Here is a 24,924-nt window from a genome sequence, read left to right as displayed (position 1 = left end):
ACCCAAAAAAAAAAAAAAAAAAACAAAAACAAAAACAAAAAAAACATAAAAACCACCTAAATTACTATTAAATTTAAAACAATGGAAACATTACACTCACTTTTTTGTCTTTGTTGTATTTGGTAAATATCTCCTGAGCTCTCTCTTCTCCTCCATCCGTGAACAACATGATAATCTTATTGCAGTTGGCTCTAGACACATTATACTGTTAAAAAAAATGTATATCATTCATAATAAAAGGTAGGGAGTATAAAAGCAATATGGAAAGAGCATGCACAGGTTGCAAGTAATGACTGAAGTACCTGCTCAATAAGTCAATTCTAAGAACCAGTTCCTGGATCAAGCCAGGGCTACGCATCCCTACACAGGGGCTCTGCCTCATTCCCAACACCCACGGGTCTCCCTTCCTTCAGGCTTCTGATCAAAGGTCACCTTACCAGTGAGGACTTTCCTGACAACCTTCCCCTCCCAGGCTGTATTTTTCTCCATAGCATTTCACATTTGTTTACATGTAGTATATATTTTATTTGTTTTTTTACTATTGGCTTCTCCCAATAGAATGTTAAATGCCAAAAGGGCATAAACTTGTGTCGTTTTCGTTCAGTGTTGTTTCCTTGCCTAGATGAATGCCTAGCACATAATAACCTCTCAGTGGTTAATTAATAAATGCATTTTAAATTAATTAATGGCCACGATGTCAATTTTATACCCCTATAATTTACACGAGAAACAAAGAAATATTAATAAAATGTGCATAGCTTTTCACATATATTTTCAATCTATTCACAAACATTTGTTCCTCTCTTCCCTTCATCTTACTTTATTCACTTTACATTTCTGAAATTGCAGTGTTGATCCCTAATGCCCAGTGCTCTTTCATATCTTTGTAAATGTCGACAGCTACTTCCAGAATATTCTCCTATCTGCTCGCAAGCAGCCACACATATTCTAATCCTGAAAGACTCAATTCCAGTGGTAAATCCTTTCTTACACTTTCTTTAAGGTCCCCAAAGAGTTGGATTTAGGTAAACAATGGATTAGCATCAAAGGACCATGAAAATGCACAATTAATTTAAAAAGCCGTATTTCTTTGAGGTCTTTCTACTGTTGTGAAATGTGTTTGTCAAAGTGTTGAGAACAAAAGATTCACACTAAGTTATGAATGCTCAGCTTCTTCGAAAATGTCAACCCTCTAGTTCAGCAATATTCAAAGGAGATACAATGTGAGCCTAATTTGTAATTTTAACCCTCTAATGGCCACATTCAAGAAAGTAAAAAGAAATATCTGAAATTTTAATAACATATTTAACTCAGTCATTCAAAAATGTTATCAATTCAACATCAAATCAATATAAAAGTTACTGAGATAATATACTTTTTTTTCTTTCATAATAAGTACTAAAATTTCAGTGTGTACTTGTAACACATTTCAGTTCAGACCAGGCACATTTCAAGTGCGCAACACCCACTTGTGATCATGGTTATCACACTGGACAGCACAGTCTTGGTCTTTAAGTGACTAATACATTGTTTTAAAAATCACTAATTCTCCTATAGTATTTAAGCTTATTGAAGGTCCCTATTCCTATTTGTCAAAAAAGGAAATCCCATTTCCTGTGGAAAAGTTAATGAAGACAACATTTTCCTTTACTGATGAAAAGATCCTGTTTCATATATTCTTACCCCATTGACTAGGCCATTAGACCATGGGGAGTTAAGGCTTTTAACCAAGCACTGTGAAAACTCAAGTATTAACTAATACAATTTATCACATTCAAGCACCATTCTTATTTTTGAAGATAATTATCTGAAAATTTGACCATACAAAAATTTACATATTTTATCATCAAAATAATTTTGTGAAAGGTGTTGAAGTCCCTTAAACTAAAATTAGTTTCTCTAATGACTTGTGTTTTCTATTTGCGTATATAAAATGGGCAAAATAATATTTACCTAAAGGACTGTCTCAGAAAAGTGATAAAGTTTTTAGAACAGAACTTGGTTTCATTTTTTGAAGTAGTGGAGGTATTCTTATTATCATCACTAAATGCAAGTATCAAAGTTACTTTCAGCACATTGAGTCTTGCTGATCATTCGTAAGACACCCACAAAAAGAGGAACACAGCAATGTTGTGTTTCCAACATCATTTTTCCTCAGGACTTGTGGGAAAGCAGAGTCTATCTCAGCAATTTTTCATCAGGTTTGCAGCTATCTAAAGAATCATACAGTCACAACAAGTATACGTAACTGGCTTGGAAGGAACTAAGCAAAGGAAAGAAATTGATTATGTCAATAAAAATACAACAGCTAGGGTTGGTAATTTACGTTAATATGGTATTTCATGACACACTGTTGTATCTCTGTGTGGCCAGTATGTAGCAGAGCATCTATCATATGCACTCAATAAAATTATTTTGGAAAAATGCACCTCAATATATTTGTCAGTATTTTATGAAATGCTAACTGAAGACTAATTCAAATCTTAACGTCTAATTCTATTTGACACTTGAGTCAATGATCTTAAGGGTAAACCTTGCCGGGACAAACAAAAGAGAAGGAATGGCACTGCATGATGAGAAAAAGACTAGAAGTGTCTGAAAGAGGTAACAGAACATGCTTCAGCTCAATAAGGCAAGCCATGGCATTTGGGAAAATTATTTTAAAATGAAGAATTGCAATATCTAAGGGACATGTGGAAAGCAAAACACACGAGGTTTACTATTGACGACATATTAAAAATCATTTACAACTTTGGTAAAGGCAGTGGGAGAGGCCAATAGGAGTTAGATCATATTTTATCAGCAACTAATAATGAACGTGGGAGTTAACGTGGCCCCTCTACATGACTGCCTCTGAAATAGTACATTAGGCTTAAGACTTCTCATCATTTCACAACGGAAACCTGAATAGGAGGGAATGAGTGAGGCCAGTTAACAACACTAAGAGGAATAATTAAAATGACAAGACCTAGAAAACTTGATTATTGACTCAAGAGAAAAAAGTTAATATAAAAACCTTTCACATTCCTTTACTACAGAAAGAATATATTCCACTCTAATGATCAATTACGCTTGAATTTCAAAGTTTTGAGTTTTCATTTTTTATTAATAAACATACATTATTTAATAATCATATGCATTTTACCAAAGATAATTTCCCCTGAAAACTGCAGTGTGGAACTTCTTTGCTTTTCTAACTCCTTACTTGCTTATCTAATGGTATCTAAGAAAATATCACTACCTCAAACTCCAAATAATTGAAAATTCTACTCTCACATTCCCTCTTTCTAGACTCCTGTGCCACCATCCACCTAGATAACTTGGAATCATCCCCTCCCCCTCCCAGCAACCCCTCCTACCCACCCAATCAGGTCACTCGCCTTAACATCTCTGCACGTCTAGTCTAATACCAGGATTTCTACAATAGCTTCTGAACGTAGAACACTCGTCAGATGATGTCTTTCTCCTACCACAAACTTTTCATTTGCTCCTACACACTTCATTTAAACACAGCTCATGGTCTTTCCATTTCCATCACCTCTCCCCTACTGCTTATGGCCCAGCCATACCAATCCACCTGCAATTCTTTCAATGTGCATGACACCCCATGCTTCTGTGCCATTGTCGATGCTGTTCATTTTATCTCCCTCACCGCTCATTCTTCAAAATCCTGTTTTCAAGGAAGTGCAACAATTTTCTGACCTCCTTTGGGTAAGTTGAGCCCCCTTCCCCAAGCTGCTCCGAGCAAACACACCGTGAATACCCTGTAACAGCACTAACATGTTATATGAGAAATGATGATTTAGCATGTTATGCTCGATCTTCTTGAGAGCAAATGGTTTTGTTTATGTCTGGAATTTCAGCAATAGCACTGTGACAGGATAAATGGTGAGGCACTCAATAAATACTGGCTGAATGAACAAATCAATGAGTCATCACCCAATCAGAGATCTTGAAAACTGTTTAGAAGATTTACTTCGGGAACAACGAAATCAAGTTTGCAGAAAAGACCAAATATAAGGGCTTATTTAGTGACTCAGCAAATATGACAGGAATTATGTGCTGATTCTGTCCCAGCCACATGCTATTTATTAATTAATTATAACACCAACTCAACAGCCTACAGTCTCATGTGCTTTTCTATGTGGTTTGTTATGTCCACTGATTCTGTGGACATTCTTTACACAACCCTAGTTAGGAAACCAAGGCAGAGAGATGTTAGGTCCATACTCTGAACCACTGCAATAATATTGCTTCAGAAGAGATACAAACCTGAATGACAGCTCCTGCTTTCAAATAGTTCAAATGAAACAGACAACATGGCCATTTGAAAATACTAGTCCGCAGTGTGAGATTCATGTTATAATATTGTTATGATATGGGACAGGTAGTAGGTGTGCCAGAGTTTAAAAGCCTAACTATAGACGTCGATGATTCATTCAAGGGAATTTTCTCTTTGGAAAGAATTTCTGCTCTTCCTGTCTACCCTGATGTGAACCATCTGGACCTTTTTGTACATTTAGGAACAACCTGAAGATTCAAACTAGATGTTTAAAACAAATATTTCCAGAAACCATTTGATGACTGAGAGCACAAGTTGCCGAATAAATACAGTACTAATTGAGATAAGACAAAAGAGATGATATTCTAAATGTGCCAACTAAGTTTCCAGTGCTTCTTCAAAATTAAATTAAATAATTACCTTACAAATGTATTTTTTAAACATAGTTTGAAAAAAGAGGGTAGAAGAAAAGATCTAAAAGAAAAATAAAATCTACATTTTGTATACCTTCTGAATTTTGGATTTACAAATAAAAAAAGTTCAAACATTTTTACTGCCTAGACACATCTGCTTTCTAAATGAATGAAAAACAGAACTGTTATCTAACCCTACAGAGCTGTAACTACCAGGATACTGAAATTCAGATCCTACAATTCAATAATAAAAGACAAAAGGGGGTAGTATTAATACTTACATTAAGCAGCTGTTCAAAAGCAAAACTAAAGCCCTTCTTATAATCTGTGATTCCTTTCGCTGTGATATTATTCACTGCATCTTTCAGCACTTTCTTATTTCTTACATTTGCTTGGACAAGGTGCTGAAAACAGCTTACATCCTGGGCATTGCTGTTAAACTGCAAAAGATAAAAAGTTAAATGTATAAACCAACATTAAAATCAATCATGTAATTTTTACTGAATTTGTGTTATACTTCTCAATCCTTCTGCATTGCTTTCTCTTTCAAAAAGAAAAGTGAGTAAATTGGTAACAGAAGTGCACTAAAGATCAAACAGTAATTTTCATCCATGCCCCAACCCCTACTGTATTAGCCTGTCGCTTATTGACACTTTCTTGAACCTAGCTTGGTTTCCCTGATTATAAATTTGGGATTTGAGCTATGTGAGGTCCCGCCCAGCTCTCAAATTTTATGAGCATCTAGATTACAAAAAAAAACCAAAAACAAAACACAACGCTCTCAACAAACAATGAAATATATTCAGAATGCAGAAATGGTATGATGATGCCTGCACAGAATATAGGGAGAAACTGAGCATTTCACTCACCTCGCATGAGGAAACGCTAAATGGAAAAGTGGTACACAGAATGACAGGAACAGACGTTTAGTAAATTTGAAATTTGATGGTAGTCTTTCCATGGGGGTCAAAACAGGAAAGCAATCTGAAAGACTCAAGAACGAGTGGCCTTTCAGAACTATCACTCTAGAGGTAATATAGGGAATGCAGTGGAATCACAGAGGCAAGAGAAAGGGCAAGCAGGTCATGGCAGAGTTACTGCTGTGAGTGATAAGGGCCTGAACAACAAAGTCTGTAGGAGGAGAAAACAAACTCCAATAATATCTGCCCCAATTGAAAATTTAAGAATGATCACCAAAGTAATTTCAGCAACCGTATAAAAAGTATTCACACAGTTCACTGGATATTTCCAAAACGATAAGAATAGGACTCCAGCAAGAAGATCAGGGCGCTAAAATGAATGGGATCGTCCTATCATTTATTAACTCTGCTATGTGTACAAGCCCCTTAGGCTCCTGGGGCCTAGACTGTCACATCTACAAAAGCAAAATGAGAATAATAATAAAACCATACTTGCTAAAAGGAAAGGGGCTGGCCAGATGAAATGTTGAAGATATTCTCAGATCAAAAGCACATAATGATTTTAATAGGTGGATCACAAGCCAAAATGTATTTTTACATAAGTGATTATCTATTCTCATAAATATAATGCATCATTCTTTTTTCTCTGAAGATCCCTGAAACCTAGTGATAAGGTACACTGTACAATTCATCAAACCATTAAGCAAATATTCATTGGCGGCCTGTTATATGTCCAGAGTTGTGGTAGGTGAGAGCTCTGTGCCTTCAGACATGAGGTAAATTATGCACACACACATATATATGTATGTAAGCACTTATACGTGTTTACTTTGTGCTGCATTGACTATTTGCTCTACAAATATTAATCATTTCCTCTTTGAAAATGCGCTGCAAGTAAGTAGTATTATTATCCATGAGAAACCTTAAGCATAGTTAAATGACTTGTCTATAGTCACGTAACAAATAAGTAACAGAGTCAGGATTCAGACTAGCACTGTAGCAAGAGTCTGGGATTTTAACTACTCCCGCAGTGCCTCTCAGTATACTACAATAAATCATGATGAGTTATGTAAATCAATATAATCCTAATCTCTAAAGAGAAAATATCTGGAGAATGGGTTCTGATTTGGACTGTAAGCAGTTGGGGGGAAAATTCCCTAAGAAATGGCATTTCCTGTGATTCCACAGAAATGTTTCCTTGAAGACTATAGAGGAAGAACATTCCAGGCAGATAGAACAACACGTAAAAAGGCCCTGATGTGACAAAAAGAAAAGAAGCCTCTTAGGGAAACATAAAGATGGACAGTTTAGCTCAGTTTCATATGAGGACTAATGACATGAAAAGAGCTCAGGGACGGAGGCAGGGTCTAACAGAAATGCTAAACAATTAGGCATGTATTCTCTGTCGAGTGGCCAGTCATGAAAGGTTTTAAGCCAAATGCAAAATAATTTAATCTAGAACTTTAACAGCTCGCCCTAGCTGCTGTTTAGGAATTGGATGTAAGGTGAGCAAAATTCAAAGGATGGAAAATAATTAGGAGGCTATTGCAGTAATACAGCTGAAAAGACAAAGTGGCTTTGTTATTCATGGAGATGGTCCGAAAAGAGGGGTTCAAAACCTGTTTTGGAGAAAGAATCACTAGCTTGTGATGGTGCACTGGGTCTGCGTTGAGTAAGAAGAGAATTCTGACATGGGCATCTGCGTGGTCGGAGGAGGGACGGGTTCAGGGACACTTGAGGATTAGGGGAGAGAAGCACACAGTTCAAGTGCGGGTGAGATTTCAGTATGTGAGATATGCAAATAAAGATGTCAAGAAATCATAACGTTGAAAGCAAGAGGCTCAGAAGAAGTCTTGATTAATATAAAAAACACGGAAAGCTTCAGCAGAGAAATTTGATTTAAAGCCATGTGATTAAAAGTGAAGCAGAGGAGGGGTCTGAGAAAACTGAGCAGGAGTAAGATCCCTTGGAGGCAGGAAGGAAGTCAGGAGATGGGACTGCCTGAGATGATGAGAGGAAAACAGTCTCAAGAAGCACACACTGTGGGACAGAGACAGGAAAGATGAGGACTTAAAAGCACCCACTGCACTCATCCCTGTTACACAGGCAGTGTCTGGAGATCGGTGGGGGTGGGGGGGGGGGCAGGTGGAACACAATGGAGCGCGCTGAACAACAATGGGAGGGATTAGCCCGTGCAGAGGCAAGTCTTCAGAGCATCTGGGCTGGGAGGCAGAGAATGAACAGGGTGGTCCCTGAAGGGGTGGATGGGGGTCAAGGAGAGGTTTCCAAATTTTATTTATTTATTTATTTATTTTTGGCTGTGTTGGGTCCTCATTGCTGCACGTGGTCTTTCTTTAGTTGCGATGAGCGGGGGCTACTCTTTGTTGCAGTGTGCAGGCTTCTCATTGCGGTGGCTTCTCTTGCTGCGGAGCACAGGCTCTAGGCGTGCACTTCAGTAGTTGGGGCACGCAGGCTCAGTAGACGTGGCACACGGGCTTAGTTGCTCCGTGGCATGTGGGATCTTCCCAGACGAGGGCTCAAACCCGTGTCCCTGCATTGGCAGGAGGATTCTTAACCACTGCGCCACCAGGAAAGTGAAGGATCACTAGAGCAAGAGAGGATTTATCTTGAAGAGAGAAGGAAGAAAACGTTGCAGGCAACAGAACAGAGGTGAAAAACGAAGCTCTTGTGAAGATGGGGAAGGATGGGACACAGATGCTCCTAGAGGAACAAGCCTGTAAGAAACCATGTATCCACTTCATTGTACTGGGAAAGAAGTGCGAGGTCTGAGTCCTGCCGCTGGGTGTACAGAGATTTAGTGTGGGGAAATGATATTATTGCCTGTGGCTTTTGTCTCCAGTGGACCATGAAGCAAGGTCATCAGGACAAAGTAAAACAGGAGGTGGAAGGTTTGGAGAGAGTACAGATAAAACAGGAAGTAAAATGTCTTGCAAAGATAAATACTGAGTTCTTTCTCACTTTTACTTGGAACACTACTTTTGGGTACATCATATATATGAGAACAAAGCTCCAATATACTTGTTTTCAATAAAGTCAAACACTGAAAAGTCAGTATCTTCAGATCCAAATCCCACTGCCTTTCCCCGCCCCCAAGTATTTGATAATCTGACACAATCTTATGCTACACATCCCGTTTTGAAAGCAAAAGAATATGAGAATTCCCGTGTTAGAAAGTAAAAAATTAAGTAAAAATAAAAAATCGATTGCCAATACATTAACGGTAAAACATCTGACCTTAAAGAATCATTAGAAATGATTACAGGAAATGTTATTATGTGATTTAGTTAAATCATGAAACTTGATAAAATTACAAGTTATGCAGAAAATGAACACTGGATAATGTATTGCCCGGAGTCTTTCGGTTGGCCTTAACCTGCTTTTAACACAGAAGAGTGAAGCATCTCATTAAGTCACTTTAACACAAACTGATTAAATGTAAATTCAATTCATTAAATACAAATTCAGCGGTGTATAACAAATACTCCAATTATACTCATAACAAAACTCATAAATAATGCAGAGAAAGGAATAACTTACAAAGTATAAGTCCCTATGGCAAACCTTATTCTCCAAGAAAGGAATGAGAAATGTGAAAAGTTCTGACTGAGGTAAGTATATATTTCACAGACATCTTAGACTCACTTGCTTTTAGAATAGGAAAAAAAAAAAAAAAAACAGATTTACTTTCATGAACTGAAATTACTGTCTTTGGTGACATGTGTCCAGACTGTAATTTATAAACCACATATTTAATACATTAACCACCACTTAGGGCAAAAGTCTAATAATATAGCATTATAAAGCTTTGAAATACTACATGGTGACTGAAAATAGATGTAAGGAGTCCTGCTTTTGTAATCTCTTAAGAAAATACTTCTTTTAAATATGTATACTTAACTAATCCTACAGAGCCCCAAATCCAAACTACCGTCATGCTCATTCCTTCCCAATTCCAGAAAATTCAACCAAGTAGGTCCCTTATCAGAAATGCTGAGAAAAATCTCTGCTAGCACACTGAGACAGGAAGGTGTGTGGGTTAACGTGAGCATCTGGGGTAGCAATGAGGAGGGATTTCTATCTCTGCCCCAGCATTTGCACATTCTTTTGTTTTCCTCTTCCACATACCCTGCTCTTTCGGGCTACAACACTTGCTGTCCCACTTACCTCAACATTCTTTCCTTATAAAAGGCTTTCATGATCTTCCCTGACTAGGTCAAATCACCCCATTAAAAGTTTCATAGGCCTAGATATATCTTTTTTATGGAATACATCACAGTCATAATTCTATATTTCTTTGTATGATATCTTTATAGACTCTTTGACTGGATTAAAAGCCATGGCCAAAAAAGAAAATAGACATCCCACCACTGTACTTGACATATTAATAGGTATCCATATAATTGGTGTACAATCAACATACAAAATAAATATTTACTGAATGAATGTATGGAGTTTAAGAAAATTAGAAGACAGTGCACAAATACTGATCAATAATTTAGCTAAAGGCTTCTAAGTATAGAACCTGTATTTTAGTTCTGCAATATCTTGTTAAATTTGTACATTTATAAATATAAATACTCTGTCCAAAAAGACACTATTAAAATATCCAAATGAAAATGCATGCAGAACACCTAGCATGGAGCCCGGCACATAGTAAATGTTAAATCAACTGCAATTCTATTGTTTTAAAAATTATTTTAGTAAAAAAAATTAGTATAATTCATAAGAAATAAGAATAGATTCCTAGATTCATGAGAAAGATTCATATAAACAATATCAGCTTTAGTGACTCTTAAATAAAGTTCACTACTGGGACGGTACAAGTAGCCCTCAAACATTAGTTTAGTTCTTGAAACAGTCTCTGGGAATAACCATGAACAGTAAATTTCAATGCTTCCAATGAACCTTCCTATTAAATATCACAATCAAGTACACATATCAAATTAAAAGATAATTTAAGATCCAAACAAATTGTTAATTTCTCAAATGAAATAACTTAAACTCTTGGTTTTGTAAAGGCAAGGTCTATTTTTTGTTCTGATGTCCCGTGCCGAATAAGAAATCATCCACAAAATATTTCTGAGAGAGGAGGTTCTGCTGCTCATTGGATTAACCTGGGATACAAACGATGAAATGCTGACATTGCCTTGATATACACAAGTCAAAGAGGCATCAAGTTCCTGAAAAGCAACCTTGTCTAGAAATGGCACCTATGATACACCTTCATGGAGTACCAAGGCTCCCACGGAAGAGGTTGGTGGGCTCAAGTAATTTTCCCCTAGACTGTTGAAGAATTAAAGGCAAAATAAATCCAAAGGTGATATTCTTCCACTTGGAACAGCAGAGAAAAAGTGGCCCATTTAATCTTTGTCTGACCATTCAGTATGTCCTTAATTTCCACCCCCTCACCTCATCCATGTATTTCAAACTCTTTTTTTTTTTTTTTGGCCATGAAAAAGAAATACAGTGTGAAATTATGGGCTCCCACCATGTAGATGATCAGCAAAAACAACTCAAATTCAGACTGGCCTGCTTTGGAACATGGGATTTTTTAAAATTATAAAATATAAGTAAACTACTTTACATAATTAACTACTGTAAATAGTTTATATAACAAAGTTATATTATATAATTTAAATGGGTTCTCTAAGTTAAATAAACTGCAAACAATTTTGCATATCAGGCAGCAGTTACAAATTGTGGTATCAGAAGCGATCTACATTTTGGACACCAGATGGCAATGAAGGAAAATAAAAAGAAAGTGAACAGAGGCTGTGATCTCAAAAATCTTGGTTGTTTTATTCCTACTAAAATACCTGTTATTTATTTTGATTTTCCCATTTTTCATAGGAAACTAGGAAATATTATAAAGAAACAAAATGGTTATTCTAAAATCCAGAGAAAATAGCTTATAGCATTTACTCACATGCATATGTACATATTCCTAGTTAAGAATGATTTTAAGGTTTTTATCTATTGCCAAATTACTTTCCAGATATATTGCGCCAATTTAAATATGTGTGAGTCTCACTTCACTCTCAGACACACAACATTTTTATTTGCTAAACTGTAATTTAAAATAATATTTCAATATTCAATAATTACTTGAATTTCTCAGTGGTTAATGAAGTGAAAGTTTTTCTCACATATTAATTGTCATATAAACCTGTGAATTGTAAGTCCTATTTTTTCCAGTTTGTTGCTTACCTTCTAATTTTAACTTTTGATCCTGTTCTTTATGATTTCTTAAAATATTTTTATGCTTAGAAAACCATCCATTATTCAGGTAAATAAACATCTACAGTTTCTACTAACATTTGATGGTTTTGTTTGCTTATTTTACATTTTGGTGTTTAGTCACGGTGGAAATTATTTTCCCCAATAGTATGAGGGGACAACTAGATTAAGAAATTTTTTTTCAAATAGCCAATTTTCCCTTTTATTGAGTAATTATTGGTTCCTGATCCACTGTGTATAATAAATTAAGATTATGGCTACATTTCCTTTACTATTTGGATACATATTCCTTTAATGTTCCCATTATTTCACCAGCTTCTTACTTTTTAATGTTAATAATAAAAATATTAGCTAACATGTACTGAAAATCACTGCTATGCCAATCTAAGAACATCACATGTATTAATTCACTTAACCTTGACCAAGCTTAAAGTCTTAGCTGTAATATGGTTTCCATTATACAGTTGAGGAAATGAGGCTTAGAGTGTCAAGGAAAGTGTTCAGAGTCACTCAACAACCAAGGTCAGGACTCTACTTCAAACCCAAACCCCTGACACTCTTCTCCATGGTGTCTAATCACTTTTATTTTATGCCAGAAGAATAAGCTGCCATACTCTGTCACGGTACTTTTTCCACCACTATTTTCCTATTGAACTTCAGAACTATCTTTTGTCAAATTAAAACCACATTTACCAATAATTTTTGGGACAAACTGGTATCTTCACATGAGTCAGCTTTTCATTCCAGGAAGAATTATTCATCAATTCCACATTTATTACTGTTCCTCCATTTCAACTCTTATACATATATATCTCATATACTCTTTTCTCTTTCTTAAACTTCAAGTCCTAATGAGATCAATCAAGATGGCAGAATAAGACGATGTGAAGCTTACCTCCCCCCACAAACACATCAAAATTGCATCGACATGTAGAACAATTCTCACTGAAAACTAACTGGAAACTGTCATCAGGACACCTGTACAACCAAGAAAGATACATATGTAATTGGGTAGGAAGGGAAGAAAAGTGATTGGGTCAGGACCTGTGCCCCTGGGAGGGGACTCAAAGGAAAAGGGAGATTACACAGATGGAGACCGTCCCTGGGGAGTGTGCGGTGTGAGCCACAGATGGGGTAGCCCAGTGCTGGTGTCCTGCACCCTTTGGCCGGTGGGAGGAACTCTGCAATGAACAGAAGGGCTGAGGGAAGCCTGGACGTCACTTGTGAGGGGTGCATGCATGCGCTGGCTTACTCCCAAATCAGGTGAAAAGAAGACTACTCTAGTGGCTGCTGGTGGCCCATGACCACCTTGCTGCCTGGCTCAGCCCGACCTGAGAGAACGCCCTGGTCCCACTCATTCCCTGTCACAGTGCGGCACTGGTTCTGGGGTGGCCACAACTGGGAAGAAGACTCAACACGGGGACACAGAGGCGACCCCATCCCAGGGTGGAGCCTGGGTGGACTGGCAGTGGCCATTGTTGGCACTTACTCAAGCAGCGCCTCAGAAGAAGCACAGATTTCTGACGGCAGCTGCTCCATCACAGCTCATGCCCCAATATATGCTGAGAGTCCATATGGGCCCTGCCTGCCCTGTGGTGTGGCTCTACCACAGAGTGGGGGCAGCAGAGTCTTAGGGCTGTGATCAGCTGTGAGGGACAAAAGGCACTGGCACCCAAGGCTGTGTCAGAGCAGAGCAACGGAAACAACTGTGGGCACCTGAAAGAGCAGCTCATCTGAGACAGCTCAGACTCCCGTCTGTGGACAACAGGAGCCAAGAGCTCACATGGGCCCCCCTGGCTTCAGCACTCCCCCCACTCTGGGGCAAGGATCCCATTTTGGGGGAGAGAGGAAAACACAAACTTAAAGAGAACAGAACCAACTCAGGCCTGACCATCAAGGCTTTTGCTCCAGCAGCTTGGGATCAGACCCCACCCACAACAGGGCAGTGATGGCCAGTGAGCAGAGGGGAAGCCTTGCCTCACACCCAGCTTCAGCTTTAGCCCCTCTGCGTGCAGTCCCACCCCCTACCAGGGTGACAGATGCCAGCACATCCTGAAGAAAGATGTTACTTGCATCCACGTCAAATCCAGCTCTCCCACCAAAGGCACCGGGCACATGCAGTCTGTACAGGGACACTCTCACATACGCACACACATTTAAAACTGCAGGGCTTCCCTGGTGGCGCAGTGGTTGAGAGTCCACCTGCCGATGCAGGGGACACGGGTTCGTGCCCCGGTCTGGGAAGATCCCACATGCCGCAGAGCTGCTAGGCCCGTGAGCCATGGCCTCTGAGCCTGCGCCTCCGGAGCCTGTGCTCCGCAACGGGAGAGGCCACAGCAGTGAGAGGCCCGTGTACCACAAAAAACAAACAAACAAACAAACAAAAAAACCCCCAAAACTGCAATAGGTAACTGCTTCACCTAAATTCATAGAGGCAGAGAAATTTAAGCAAAATTAAAAGGCAGAGGAACTGCTCTCAATTAGAAGAGCACAAGAAAATCCCTGAATAAAAGAGCTAATGAAACAGGAATAATTTACCAGATAAAGAATTCAAAGTATTGGTAATAAAAATGTTAACTGAATTAGGGGAAAGCATAGATGAACACAGTGAAAACTTTAACAGAGAACTAGAAAATACTACAAAGACCCAATCAAAAATAAAGAATTCAGTAACTGGAGAAAACAAACAAAAAAACCCCCAACACACTATAAGGAATGAGTAGCAGACCAAGTGATACAGCAGAATGCATAAGTGATCTGGAAGACAGAATAATGGAAATCACCCAAACAGAACAGCAAAAAGAAAAACAAATTTAAAAACATGAAAACATTTTAAGAGATTGCTGGAACAACAAGTATACCAACATTCGCATTATAGGGGTCCCAGAAGGAGAAGAGAGAGAAAAGGGTATTTAAAATGTATTTGAGGAAACTACAGCTGACAACTACCCAAACCTGAAGAAAGAAACAGATATCCGGAAGCACAGAGAGTCCCAAACAAGATGAACCCAAACAGACCCACACCAAGACACATCATAATAAAAATGGCAAAAGTTAAAATTCTAAAGGCAATGAGAGAAAAACAAAGAGTCGTATAAGGGAATCCACATAAGGCTATCACCTGATTTCTCTGCAGAAACGCTGCAGGTTGAAAGAGAGTGACGTGATATATTCAAAGTCCTTAAAGGGAAAAACCTGCAACCTAGGGTACTTTACACAACAAGATTATAATTTAGAATAGAAGAAGAAATAAAGAACTTCGCAGACAAGCAAAAACTAAGAGTCCATCAATACTAAACATACACTAAAAGAAATGTTACAAGGTCTTCTCTAAGTGAAAAAGAAGTAAGAATCTATATGAAAGGGGAAATCCCACTATGAAATGCAAATATATTGCACATATTGAGGATCAACAACTTAAATACGCCAGTATGAAGATTAAAAGACAAAACATTGTAAAAGAACCATAACTACAGTAAACAAGGGATAAACATGAGGATGCAAAATATGACATCAAAAACACAGTATGTGGGCGAGGGGAGTAAAATGTAGATCTTTTAGAACGTGTTTGAACTTAAATGACTATCAATTTAAAATAACTAGATACAGTTATAGGTCAACATGTATGAACCCCATAATAACCATAAATCAAAAACCAACAATAGACGTAGAAAAAAATTTAAAAAAGGAACACAAGCATACTACTAAAGAAAATCATCAAACCACAAGGGAAGAAGCAAAAAGAAAAAGAAATGAACAGAGAAGAACTATAAAAATTACCAGACAACAAGTAATAAAACAGCAATAAGTACATACCTACAAATAATTACTTCAAATGTACATTTAATCCAACAATGCATAAAAAAGATCATACACCATGATCAGGTTGGATTTATTCCATGGTACAAGGATGGCTCAACATATTGAAATCAATCAACTTGATAGACCACATTAACAAAAGGAAAGACAAAAACCACATGATTATCTCAATAGATGCAGAAAAAGCAGTTGACAAAATTCATCATCCATTCATGATATAAACTCTCATCAAAGTGGGTGCAGAGGCAAAATATCTCAACATAATAAAGGCCATTTAATGACAAATTCACAGTTAGTATAATATTCAATGGTGGGCATGTAAATTTGTGTAGCCACTATGGAAAACAGTATGGAGGTTCCTAAAACACTAAAAATAGAACTACTATATGATTCAGTAATTCCACTCCTGGGTATATATCCAGAAAAAACAAAAACACTAATTCTAACTGATACATGCACCTCAATGTTCATAGTAGCACTGTTTATCATAGCCAAGAGACAGAAGCAACCCAAGTGTCAATAAACAGACAAATATAAAAAGAAGATGTGGTATATATTTACTATGGAATATTAGCCATAAAACAATGAAAATATGCCCATTGCAGCAATGTGGATGAAGCTAGAGAATATTATGCATAGTGATGTAAGTCAGAGAAAGACATATACCATACGATATCACTTATATGTGGAATCTAAGAAAGAAAACAAATGAATGTAAAGAGTAAAACAGAAATAGACTCACAGATATAGAAAACAAACTAGTGCTTACCAGTAGGAAGAGGGAAGGAGAAGGGACAAGACAGGGGTATGGGATTAAGAGGTACATACTACTGTGTATAAAATAGATAAGCAAGGGCTTCCCTGGTGGCGCAGTGGTTGAGAGTCTGCCTGCCGATGCAGGGGACACGGGTTCGTGCCCCAGTCCGGGAGGATCCCACATGCCGCGGAGCGGCTGGGCTCGTGAGTCATGGCCTCTGAGCCTGTGCGTCCGGAGCCTGTGCTCCGCAACGGGAGAGGCCGCAACAGTGAGAGGCCCGCATAACACACACACACACACACACACACAAAAGATAAGCAAGAGGGATATATTGTACAGCACACGGAATTATAGCCATTATCTTGCAATAACTTCTAATGGAGTATAATCTGTAAAAATACTGAATCACTATGCTGTATACCCAAAACTGGTAAAACATTTTAAATCAAAGATACTTCAATAAAAATAAATAAATAAAACAAAATGCAGGTCCTAAATATATTAGTAAAAGTACTGCTAGGTAATTCATGGCTTTTGCTAATATTGTGAATGTGATTTTAATTTCTATTATTAATCCTTGTTCAGCAAAAACCAGACATGTGATCGCCCTCCCATGGTTAGAGGTGCCACAAGTATCTTTGCTAATAGCACTCTGGGACTTGACCACTCCTGTCCTCAAATTGATGTTGCTGTCCCCTAACATTGGCTGCTGGCTTACAGTTTCCTTGGCCTATAGAAAAAAATTTTTAATAAAGAATTAACCATTTTTTAATTCAGTTTAGGAAAACCAGGTCTAGTCCAGGCCCTGCCTGTAATAAGCACCCACAGCCATGGCTGATTCAATTATCTCCTCTGAGCTTCAGGTTTTTCTTTCTGAAATAAAAGCCTTTGCTAGATCACTTGGGAAGCCCCTCAAATTCTAAAATCATATTTATATCTGATAATTTTAACTATGATGGAAAAGTTACATAAATGCATAGGAATAATAAATTCTGTATATACCAAAAGAAAATGGCATCAGTAAAAAGTGAAAATATTGAGAACATTATTGACACAATTTATGTTTGCCTCTAATTATAAATCATGGCCCATCAAAACTTCTGATAAATGTTGTCATTTTTAAACAAATATTCCCATTAACTTGAATCATGACATGCCCAAAATTCAGTCTGTTGACTTTTGTCAAAAACTTGAAAGAATTTCTGAGTAAGTCCCAAGTCTGTTTTTTAATATATTCTATTTACATGTTCATACAGAAAACTTTTAAACCTCTCTAGTTATAGGCATTTATAAGAATTTCAAGCAATTGAGAGTGTGCTACTCTTTTGCTTCAGAATTAATTTGTATTTAGCTTCCTTGCTCATAACAACTTGATATTTATATTTTCTCAACCATCTTTTAATCAACCAGTGTGCAATTCTGATTCCAGAGCACTCATCCAACTAGAAATATGGGCAGCTTTCTCTCCATCATTCTCGAGATATAATAATTCTATTAGCATTATTCCTAATATAAGTATTTTTCTCACAGCCCTGTGGAAATTTGCGTGCCAGCTCCCAAAGATGAAGCTTTACTGAAATGACCAAATGATCACATACTCTGTGATCACTTCCTCTTCACCCAACTGTGATGCAGAGCTGACCAATACGTCTAATATTTTCACGGTACATGAAGCTGAGTACTTGGAACATCTTCCCTAATTGAAAAAAGAAAATTTGTGATGATGGCTAGCTTTGCCTAAAGAACACAATGAGCAAGATACACCTAATGTGTTTGCAGAGTAGAGATACTGTCATACTGACAATATGAGTGAGAATGACTCTGGTCACTTAAAACACAAAGATATTTTATCACTGACTGAAATTTGTTATAAAATGACATCTATATAGCACTCTCCCTGCTGCCCCAGCAAACTTTATTGTTGTCTTATTTTAAGAAATGGCCACGGCCACCCCAACCTTCAGCAATCACCACCCTGATCGGTCAATGGTCAGCATCAAGGCAAGATCCTCCATCAGCCAAAAGATTAAGACTCAGTGAAGGGGGCTTCCCTGGTGGCGCAGGGGTTGAGAATCTGCCTGCCAATGCAGGGGACCAGGGTTCGAGCCCTGGTCCGGGAAGATCCCACATGCCGCAGAGCAACTAAGCCCGAGCGCCACAACTACTGAGCCTGCGCTCAAGAGCCCGCAAGCCACAACTACTGAGCCCATGCAACACAACTACTAAGCCTGTGCTCTAGAGCCTGTGAGCCACAACTACTGAGCCCACGTGCTGCAACTACTGAAGCCCACGCACCTAGAGCCCTTGCTCCACAACAAGAGAAGCCACCGCAATGAGAAGCCTGTGCACCGCAACGAAGAATAGCCCCTGCTCTCCACCACTAGAGAAAGCCTGCGCGCAGCAACGAAGAGCCAACCCAGCCAAAAATAAATAAAATAAATACATTAATTTAAAAAAAAGACTCAGTGAAGGCCCAGATGATGATTAGCATTTATAGCAATAAAGTATTTTTAAATTAAGGTATGTACATCATTTTTAAAAGACAATGCTATTGTACTCTTAATAGACCACAATTTAGTGTAAACATAACTTTTATATGCACTGGGAAGCTAAAAAGTTCGTGAAACTTGCTTTATTGTGGTGTCTGGAACTGAACCGGTAATATCTCTGAGGTATCCCTGAACTTTGAAAAATTTTACCTGTTAGGTGCAGTTATTCATATGTGTTTACTGGACGTGAAGTCTTTTCATAGTCCTTCTAGACCCAGCAAATAAATCAATAACTTTTGTACTTTTAAAAACTATAGTTCAATTCAAAATGAAGTATTCCCTCTGCCTCACCTTAAGAATTACTTTGCTATTTCAAAAACTGCAAATACAGTTAATTTCTAATTATAAAAAACTATCTTGAGTGCATCATGTAATTAATGGAAAAATATTTATCATACTTGTCAACACCTTCCTATAAACTTTCCTTATACTTGCAAAGCAATTAAGTTATCCTCTGGCAATCTCTCTTTTGAAAAATTAAATAACCTTGATTACTTGCCCTGCAAGTAATATAATTACTAAATTTGTCCATTATTTCAGACTCTTTTCTTCACAGTCTGTAATTTTTTACGTCTTTTAAATGAAGATAATTCTAAGAAGCACCGATTTTTTTTGCCTTAACAAACAGTACTTTAAAAAAAATTGAAATATGGCTGACTTACAATATTGTGTTAACTTCAAGTGTACAAATAGTGATTTAGTTTTTTTATTTCTTAAAGAAACAAGTATATGAGAGAGAAAACTCTGGTTCTCTTAATGAACTTAATTCTACTCCTTCCTTCTGCTCTTTTGTAATACCTCCCTCCAAAAAGCAAATGGCTACAAAATAAAATATTCATAAACGTCCATAAAACTAGCAATTCTATGAATTAAAAGGTCTTAAAATCTAAGTCAATGATATGCATGATTAGTTATAACAAGCCCCAGACAGATGCCTGCTGGACTTTGCTAAAAGTACCTCCCTAAGGTACCCTGATTTCCTCATTGCTTAATAATCACCTGGGAGACTTGCTAAATGCAGATTCTGGCTCTGCAGGTCTGGGGTAGAGCTTGGGATTCTGCATTTCTAACCAGCTGCCAGGCGCTGGTCAGGCTGCTTGGCCACAGACCTCACCTTAAGAAGGAAGGGCATAAACTACAATATTCTTGTTCGTTGACATAAATGAGATATGAATCAACATAAAGTTTTCCTGAAATCTAGATGGATGACTATTTGATAAGACATGAAATGAAATTACTCTCCTAGAATTCATATGTCACAAAACTGTACTGGTGTGCCAAATATCTTTTATTTTACTTGAATTCCGGCAAAAGGGCCTGTTTTGCAAGGGTGGAGAAATCACTTTTAAATTTAAATTGTGCCACAACTTACAAATGTGCTCATTATCATATGCAGAATAGGAAAGTTCCTAAGCTAAGAAAACCATGCCTTTGTCTAGGAACACATGAGGGATATTTTAGAAAGGAAACTGAAATTTAAAGCACATAGGAAAAGGAACAATCCAAATCATGTCTTTCTTGCATATACAGTGTAATTCGATACTTAAACAAAGCCCCACTCTGACATTAGTAGGTGTTAAACTGTCAAGCCAAGAACTGGGAAGTGTCTGAGATTTATCCTTGCAAGCTAATGAGTAATCCACCTACAGCTTTATAGACACTGGCAGAAAAATACAAGCCCTTTGGGTCAGAGAGAAAAAGCCGCTTACTACTCATAGCAATACTAATAGCAGTACCAAGAGCCAGACTGCCACCTTTGCTCACACTCACAACTCAATTCCCACAGGAGGATGGGAAGAGGGCCGGGGGTCACCTGCATAGGCAGTAGGTGTGTTTCAGGTAAGGAATCCCAAGATGAGGAAGGCCTTGATCTCATACAGGGGCTGCTGGCAGCTGGCCCATCCTCCTCTCCAGATAGACAATATCTTAATTACTCTGCATTGTATGTAAATCTCTTCTGGGGAAGGAGACATCTCTATCTTTACTTATCCTGGAATGTACATAAATCTGGGCAAACTGACTGTTAATGCTCAGACTTGAAGAAATGTGACACATTGATGAAGAACTGTCTCCTAACAGTTGGTAGAAAAGTGTTGGAAGATGACAACAACAGCAACAATAATAATAACCAGAAAAATGATTACAATAAATAAGCACTTTTCATGTGTTCTTCCATTTGGTGCTCAATAACTTAAAGGCAAGTTAAATATGGTTCTGTTTCAAAGAGGAGAAAACAGATCTGTAAGCCTTAAGTAACTTGTATAAGCTCACATAACTAGTAGTTTTGAGGCAGGAGGCAGATCGGCACCCCGCTCCCCAAGGCCAGCAATTGGAGATTCCTTCCCTGTAGACCGATACTCCAAGATGAGAATAGCAGGACAATTGAGAGAGAAGGCTGGGCGCTGCCCAAATAGAAGATAACAGACCACGTATTTCCATTCTCGAAATCAAGGAGACCCTCCCAACTAGAAAGCTTCTTGGAGGTCAAAAAGGGGGGGGGGGCGCCACCCCATAGTAAGTGATATCAACTACCCACAGGCCTCTTCACTAGAATCCATCTTGGCTCAGAGATGCAGAGGCACACGTGGCAGGATCCTGAGATACACCAAATATGGACTCAGAACTAGGCAAATCAAATGACTGGCCAAAGGAAACTTGGAAAAAATGCCCCAAAGAGTGATTCAAACTACCGCGAGGGTGCAACTCTCTCTCTGAGTCTGCCCATGTGTCTAACCACATGTACTGTACTCCTTTCCTTCCTAATAAATACTTCACTTGTTTCACTACCTTCTATCTTTGTGGGAATTCTTTTCTGCAAAGCCGAAGGGCCAGGGCCTCGTCACTGGCCACTGGTCTAGTGGCTAGGATTTGATGCTCTCACTGCTGCGACCCGACCTCAATCTCTGCTTGGGAGCTGAAACCCTGCTTCAAGGTGCTGCAGGCCAAGGCCACCTGAGATCAGTTTCAAAGGTTGTGCATTACTCCTATGAGATTCTATGAGTACATATAAGAGGCAGGATTGTGAGGAGAGTGGGAAGTAGGGCACTTAACCAGAGCTTAGCCTGACTAATGTCACCAGATCCTTTCATCATGATCAGCCCTTCCCAGCCTCCTATGTGGCTATGGATCCTCACTCCTCATTTTGCACTGGTATTTAGAGATTGTCACCTCTAGAATTGTTTTTTAGTGACTACAGTTGGGGCAAGGCGTAGAGTTGATTTTTTTTTTTTAAGTTATCTCCTACAACTAATAGCAAAGATATTATAAGGAGTATTTTGATTATTTCTTTCTGATGAATAATCAAAGATAGCATTTTAAAATGACCACAAGTTAGGAAAGCTTCCCGCAAGAAAACCGACTCAAAGATCTTTAACGAAATCCTAACATTTGCATCTAATTCCTAAATAAAAATATGTGATTTTACTGAAACACAAGACCATCTTCTTCAGTTGTTAATTTTTCATATATTGTCCGTAATCAGCATACATTTTCCTTTCATGCTCCACTGGCTTGCAGTATTTTTCTCCTAATACATCAAACTTCCTCACTTTCATAAACAAATACCACTCTTTGTGTCAACATTTGAAATTTTGCCTGCAAATCAGAACATGCTGTGATTTAATTGCTGCTCTTATCATCTACCACTTAGTTCTATCAAAGTATATAACTGGATTAGTGGGAAAACAGCTACATTATGCCTGCATTTAAGCTTTGCCTAACAGCAGGCTTCCTGTCTGCAACAAAGAACAGCCCTGGAGATTATAGAAACACTAGGAAATGATCATTTGTTCTGGCATTTTATGTGTGATTGAAGCATAAAAATTACCGTTCTCAAAAAAATAAAGAAACTTAGATACATAAGCCTAAAAGTGAGAATCTGCTTAATTTTTCTGTCTGATGGTTCTAGGCAACATTGGGAAAGCGTTCATACAGACTGCATCATAACTCTGGGTGACAGACATGATCTTAGGTTATGAGGATGAAGAGAAATGCACGAGGGCTTTGTGGGGAAGATTACTGTCAGAATTAATTATAGAATCACTACCAGATTTCCTCAGTGCCTTATTATTATGCCTCCCTGAAGTTACAAAAGCTAAAAGTTATATTGCTTCTTTCCTAGACCTTCAAGCAGTTTCAGAGAGAAAAATATACAAGCACATCTGCGTGCATACACATACATATAGCCCAGGAGATTATAACTATATTAGAAGGGTTTTTTTCCATAGAATCTCTACATCATTAAGTTACTACATTTCTATTTAATGAGAAAGGCCTATCTTTTAAAGACAAAAATATGATTTTACTTTTGACCAAAATGTTACATAAGAATTAATTCTTTTAAGTTTTTTAAAATTAATTTTTATTGGAGTATAGTTATCTTACAATGTTGTGTTAGTCTTAATTCTCTTTAAATGTATCACTTTCAGGTATTTTTTTCACCCAACTAATAAAAATGAAGAATTTCTTTTAAATTATGAAGTTGATGTGGTTGACATTAAATATTATATAAATATAAATAACAATCTATGTAGTTTGATAGAAGCAAAAGGACACATGATAAAGGAAGTAAATAAATTTATAAAAGGAGACACATTACCTAAGCAAAAACGTATAATCCAGATATAATGTTTAAGTGTTTACTTGTAATTATAAGAATAATCCAATTCATATATGCTTTTTCAAGCCAGAATATGGCAGATTTCTTAAAACAAGTCCTCCACTGAAACATAAATAACCTTCTTCTTCAAAAATTAATAATAAATTTAGATTTAAAAGAAGCATTTCTCCTAATCATATTTTATCTCAGAATTTCTAAGAATTCTAATATCTTGGAATTTTGTTTAAATATATCAGATTATGCACTAAAATTAGTAAACTTACTTTATATTTTCCTTCAGGATCCAACCACATAACTTTGTGGATAAATCTAGACTAATAAATGAAAACAGCTGTGCTCCAATCCTGGCTTCTCACTTAGAAAAGTTACTACACCTTATGTTTCTTTATCTATAAAATTTAGGTCAGTAATATTATCTCCCTCACAAGGTTGTTGTGCAGAATCAATGAGTTACTCTGAAAAACACATGGAACAGTTCCTGTCTCATGAGCAGTGTTAAAAAAATTAACTCTAATAATTCACTATAATGTGATTAAATTGAAGATTAATACACAAATTAGATAAATAATGAACACATACCTACTTTAGATCTTGTTCGTACTGATTTTCTGAAGGGTAAATCTATGCCTGGAATAATATGATCAGCTAATATCATTTAGTGACTTTTCAACCATGAAAATGTACTAATGTTTTTTCTCAAATAACAGAATTAAACAAAAATATATAGTCATTAAAAAAATCAGAGTATAGTTGACAAAAATATCTCCTTATGGTAAATAAGGACCATAAACCACAAAGTAAATTAATGAACCTCAACTAAATAAGCCAATATACTAGGAACTGAGACCAGTAAAAAATTTCTCTGGGAGTAGAGTGGGATATCACTATGACTTCATCATAGTGTATATGAAGCATCTTCTGCAATATTCACCTTAGAATTTGCATCTTTTAATATCACTTTCTATTTTTGAATACATAACTGAGATATTTTCATAATTTTTAACTCGACACATTGAGATACATTACTTCCATATCAAATGCATTCCCAGTTTTTTCTACAAGCAACATATTCACTTTGCCTATGTGCTTTCAGTTCACATATTCAAGTTACATCAAGTGAGGACGCCCCAGCAAGGATTTACAAAGAGCTGTCAAGGCATCAATAAAGTTTATATTAACCTGATTCACAGAAATCACAAGGAAAGACCTTGCAATTTTGTTTCTTAAGAAGTTAGTTAACAATTTTCTTTAAAGAAATAACATTTGGGCTTCCCTGGTGGTGCAGTGGTTGAGAGTCCGCCTGCCGAT

At 37.4% G+C, this 24,924-nt stretch overlaps 1 protein-coding gene across 1 annotated transcript in view; it reads right to left on the bottom strand.

Annotated features, from left to right (window-relative positions):
* CACNA2D1 (calcium voltage-gated channel auxiliary subunit alpha2delta 1) overlaps positions 1 to 24,924 on the bottom strand; it is a gene marked incomplete at its 5' end in the record, with an annotated part of 180,611 nt that overhangs the window by 87,832 nt on the left and 67,855 nt on the right. Inside the window, 2 exons of the mRNA XM_007467043.1 lie at positions 101 to 205; positions 4,977 to 5,135. Of these exons, the coding sequence (XP_007467105.1) occupies positions 101 to 205; positions 4,977 to 5,135 (264 nt within the window). The remainder of the gene's footprint in view (positions 1 to 100; positions 206 to 4,976; positions 5,136 to 24,924) is intronic.

This window comes from Lipotes vexillifer, unplaced genomic scaffold (assembly GCF_000442215.2).
Source record: "Lipotes vexillifer unplaced genomic scaffold, Lipotes_vexillifer_v1.1 scaffold247, whole genome shotgun sequence".
In the NCBI taxonomy this organism is placed as follows: domain Eukaryota; kingdom Metazoa; phylum Chordata; class Mammalia; order Artiodactyla; family Lipotidae; genus Lipotes; species Lipotes vexillifer.
The sequence above is the reverse complement of the archived record's forward strand: the minus strand, read 5'-3'. Positions and strand labels throughout refer to the sequence as shown.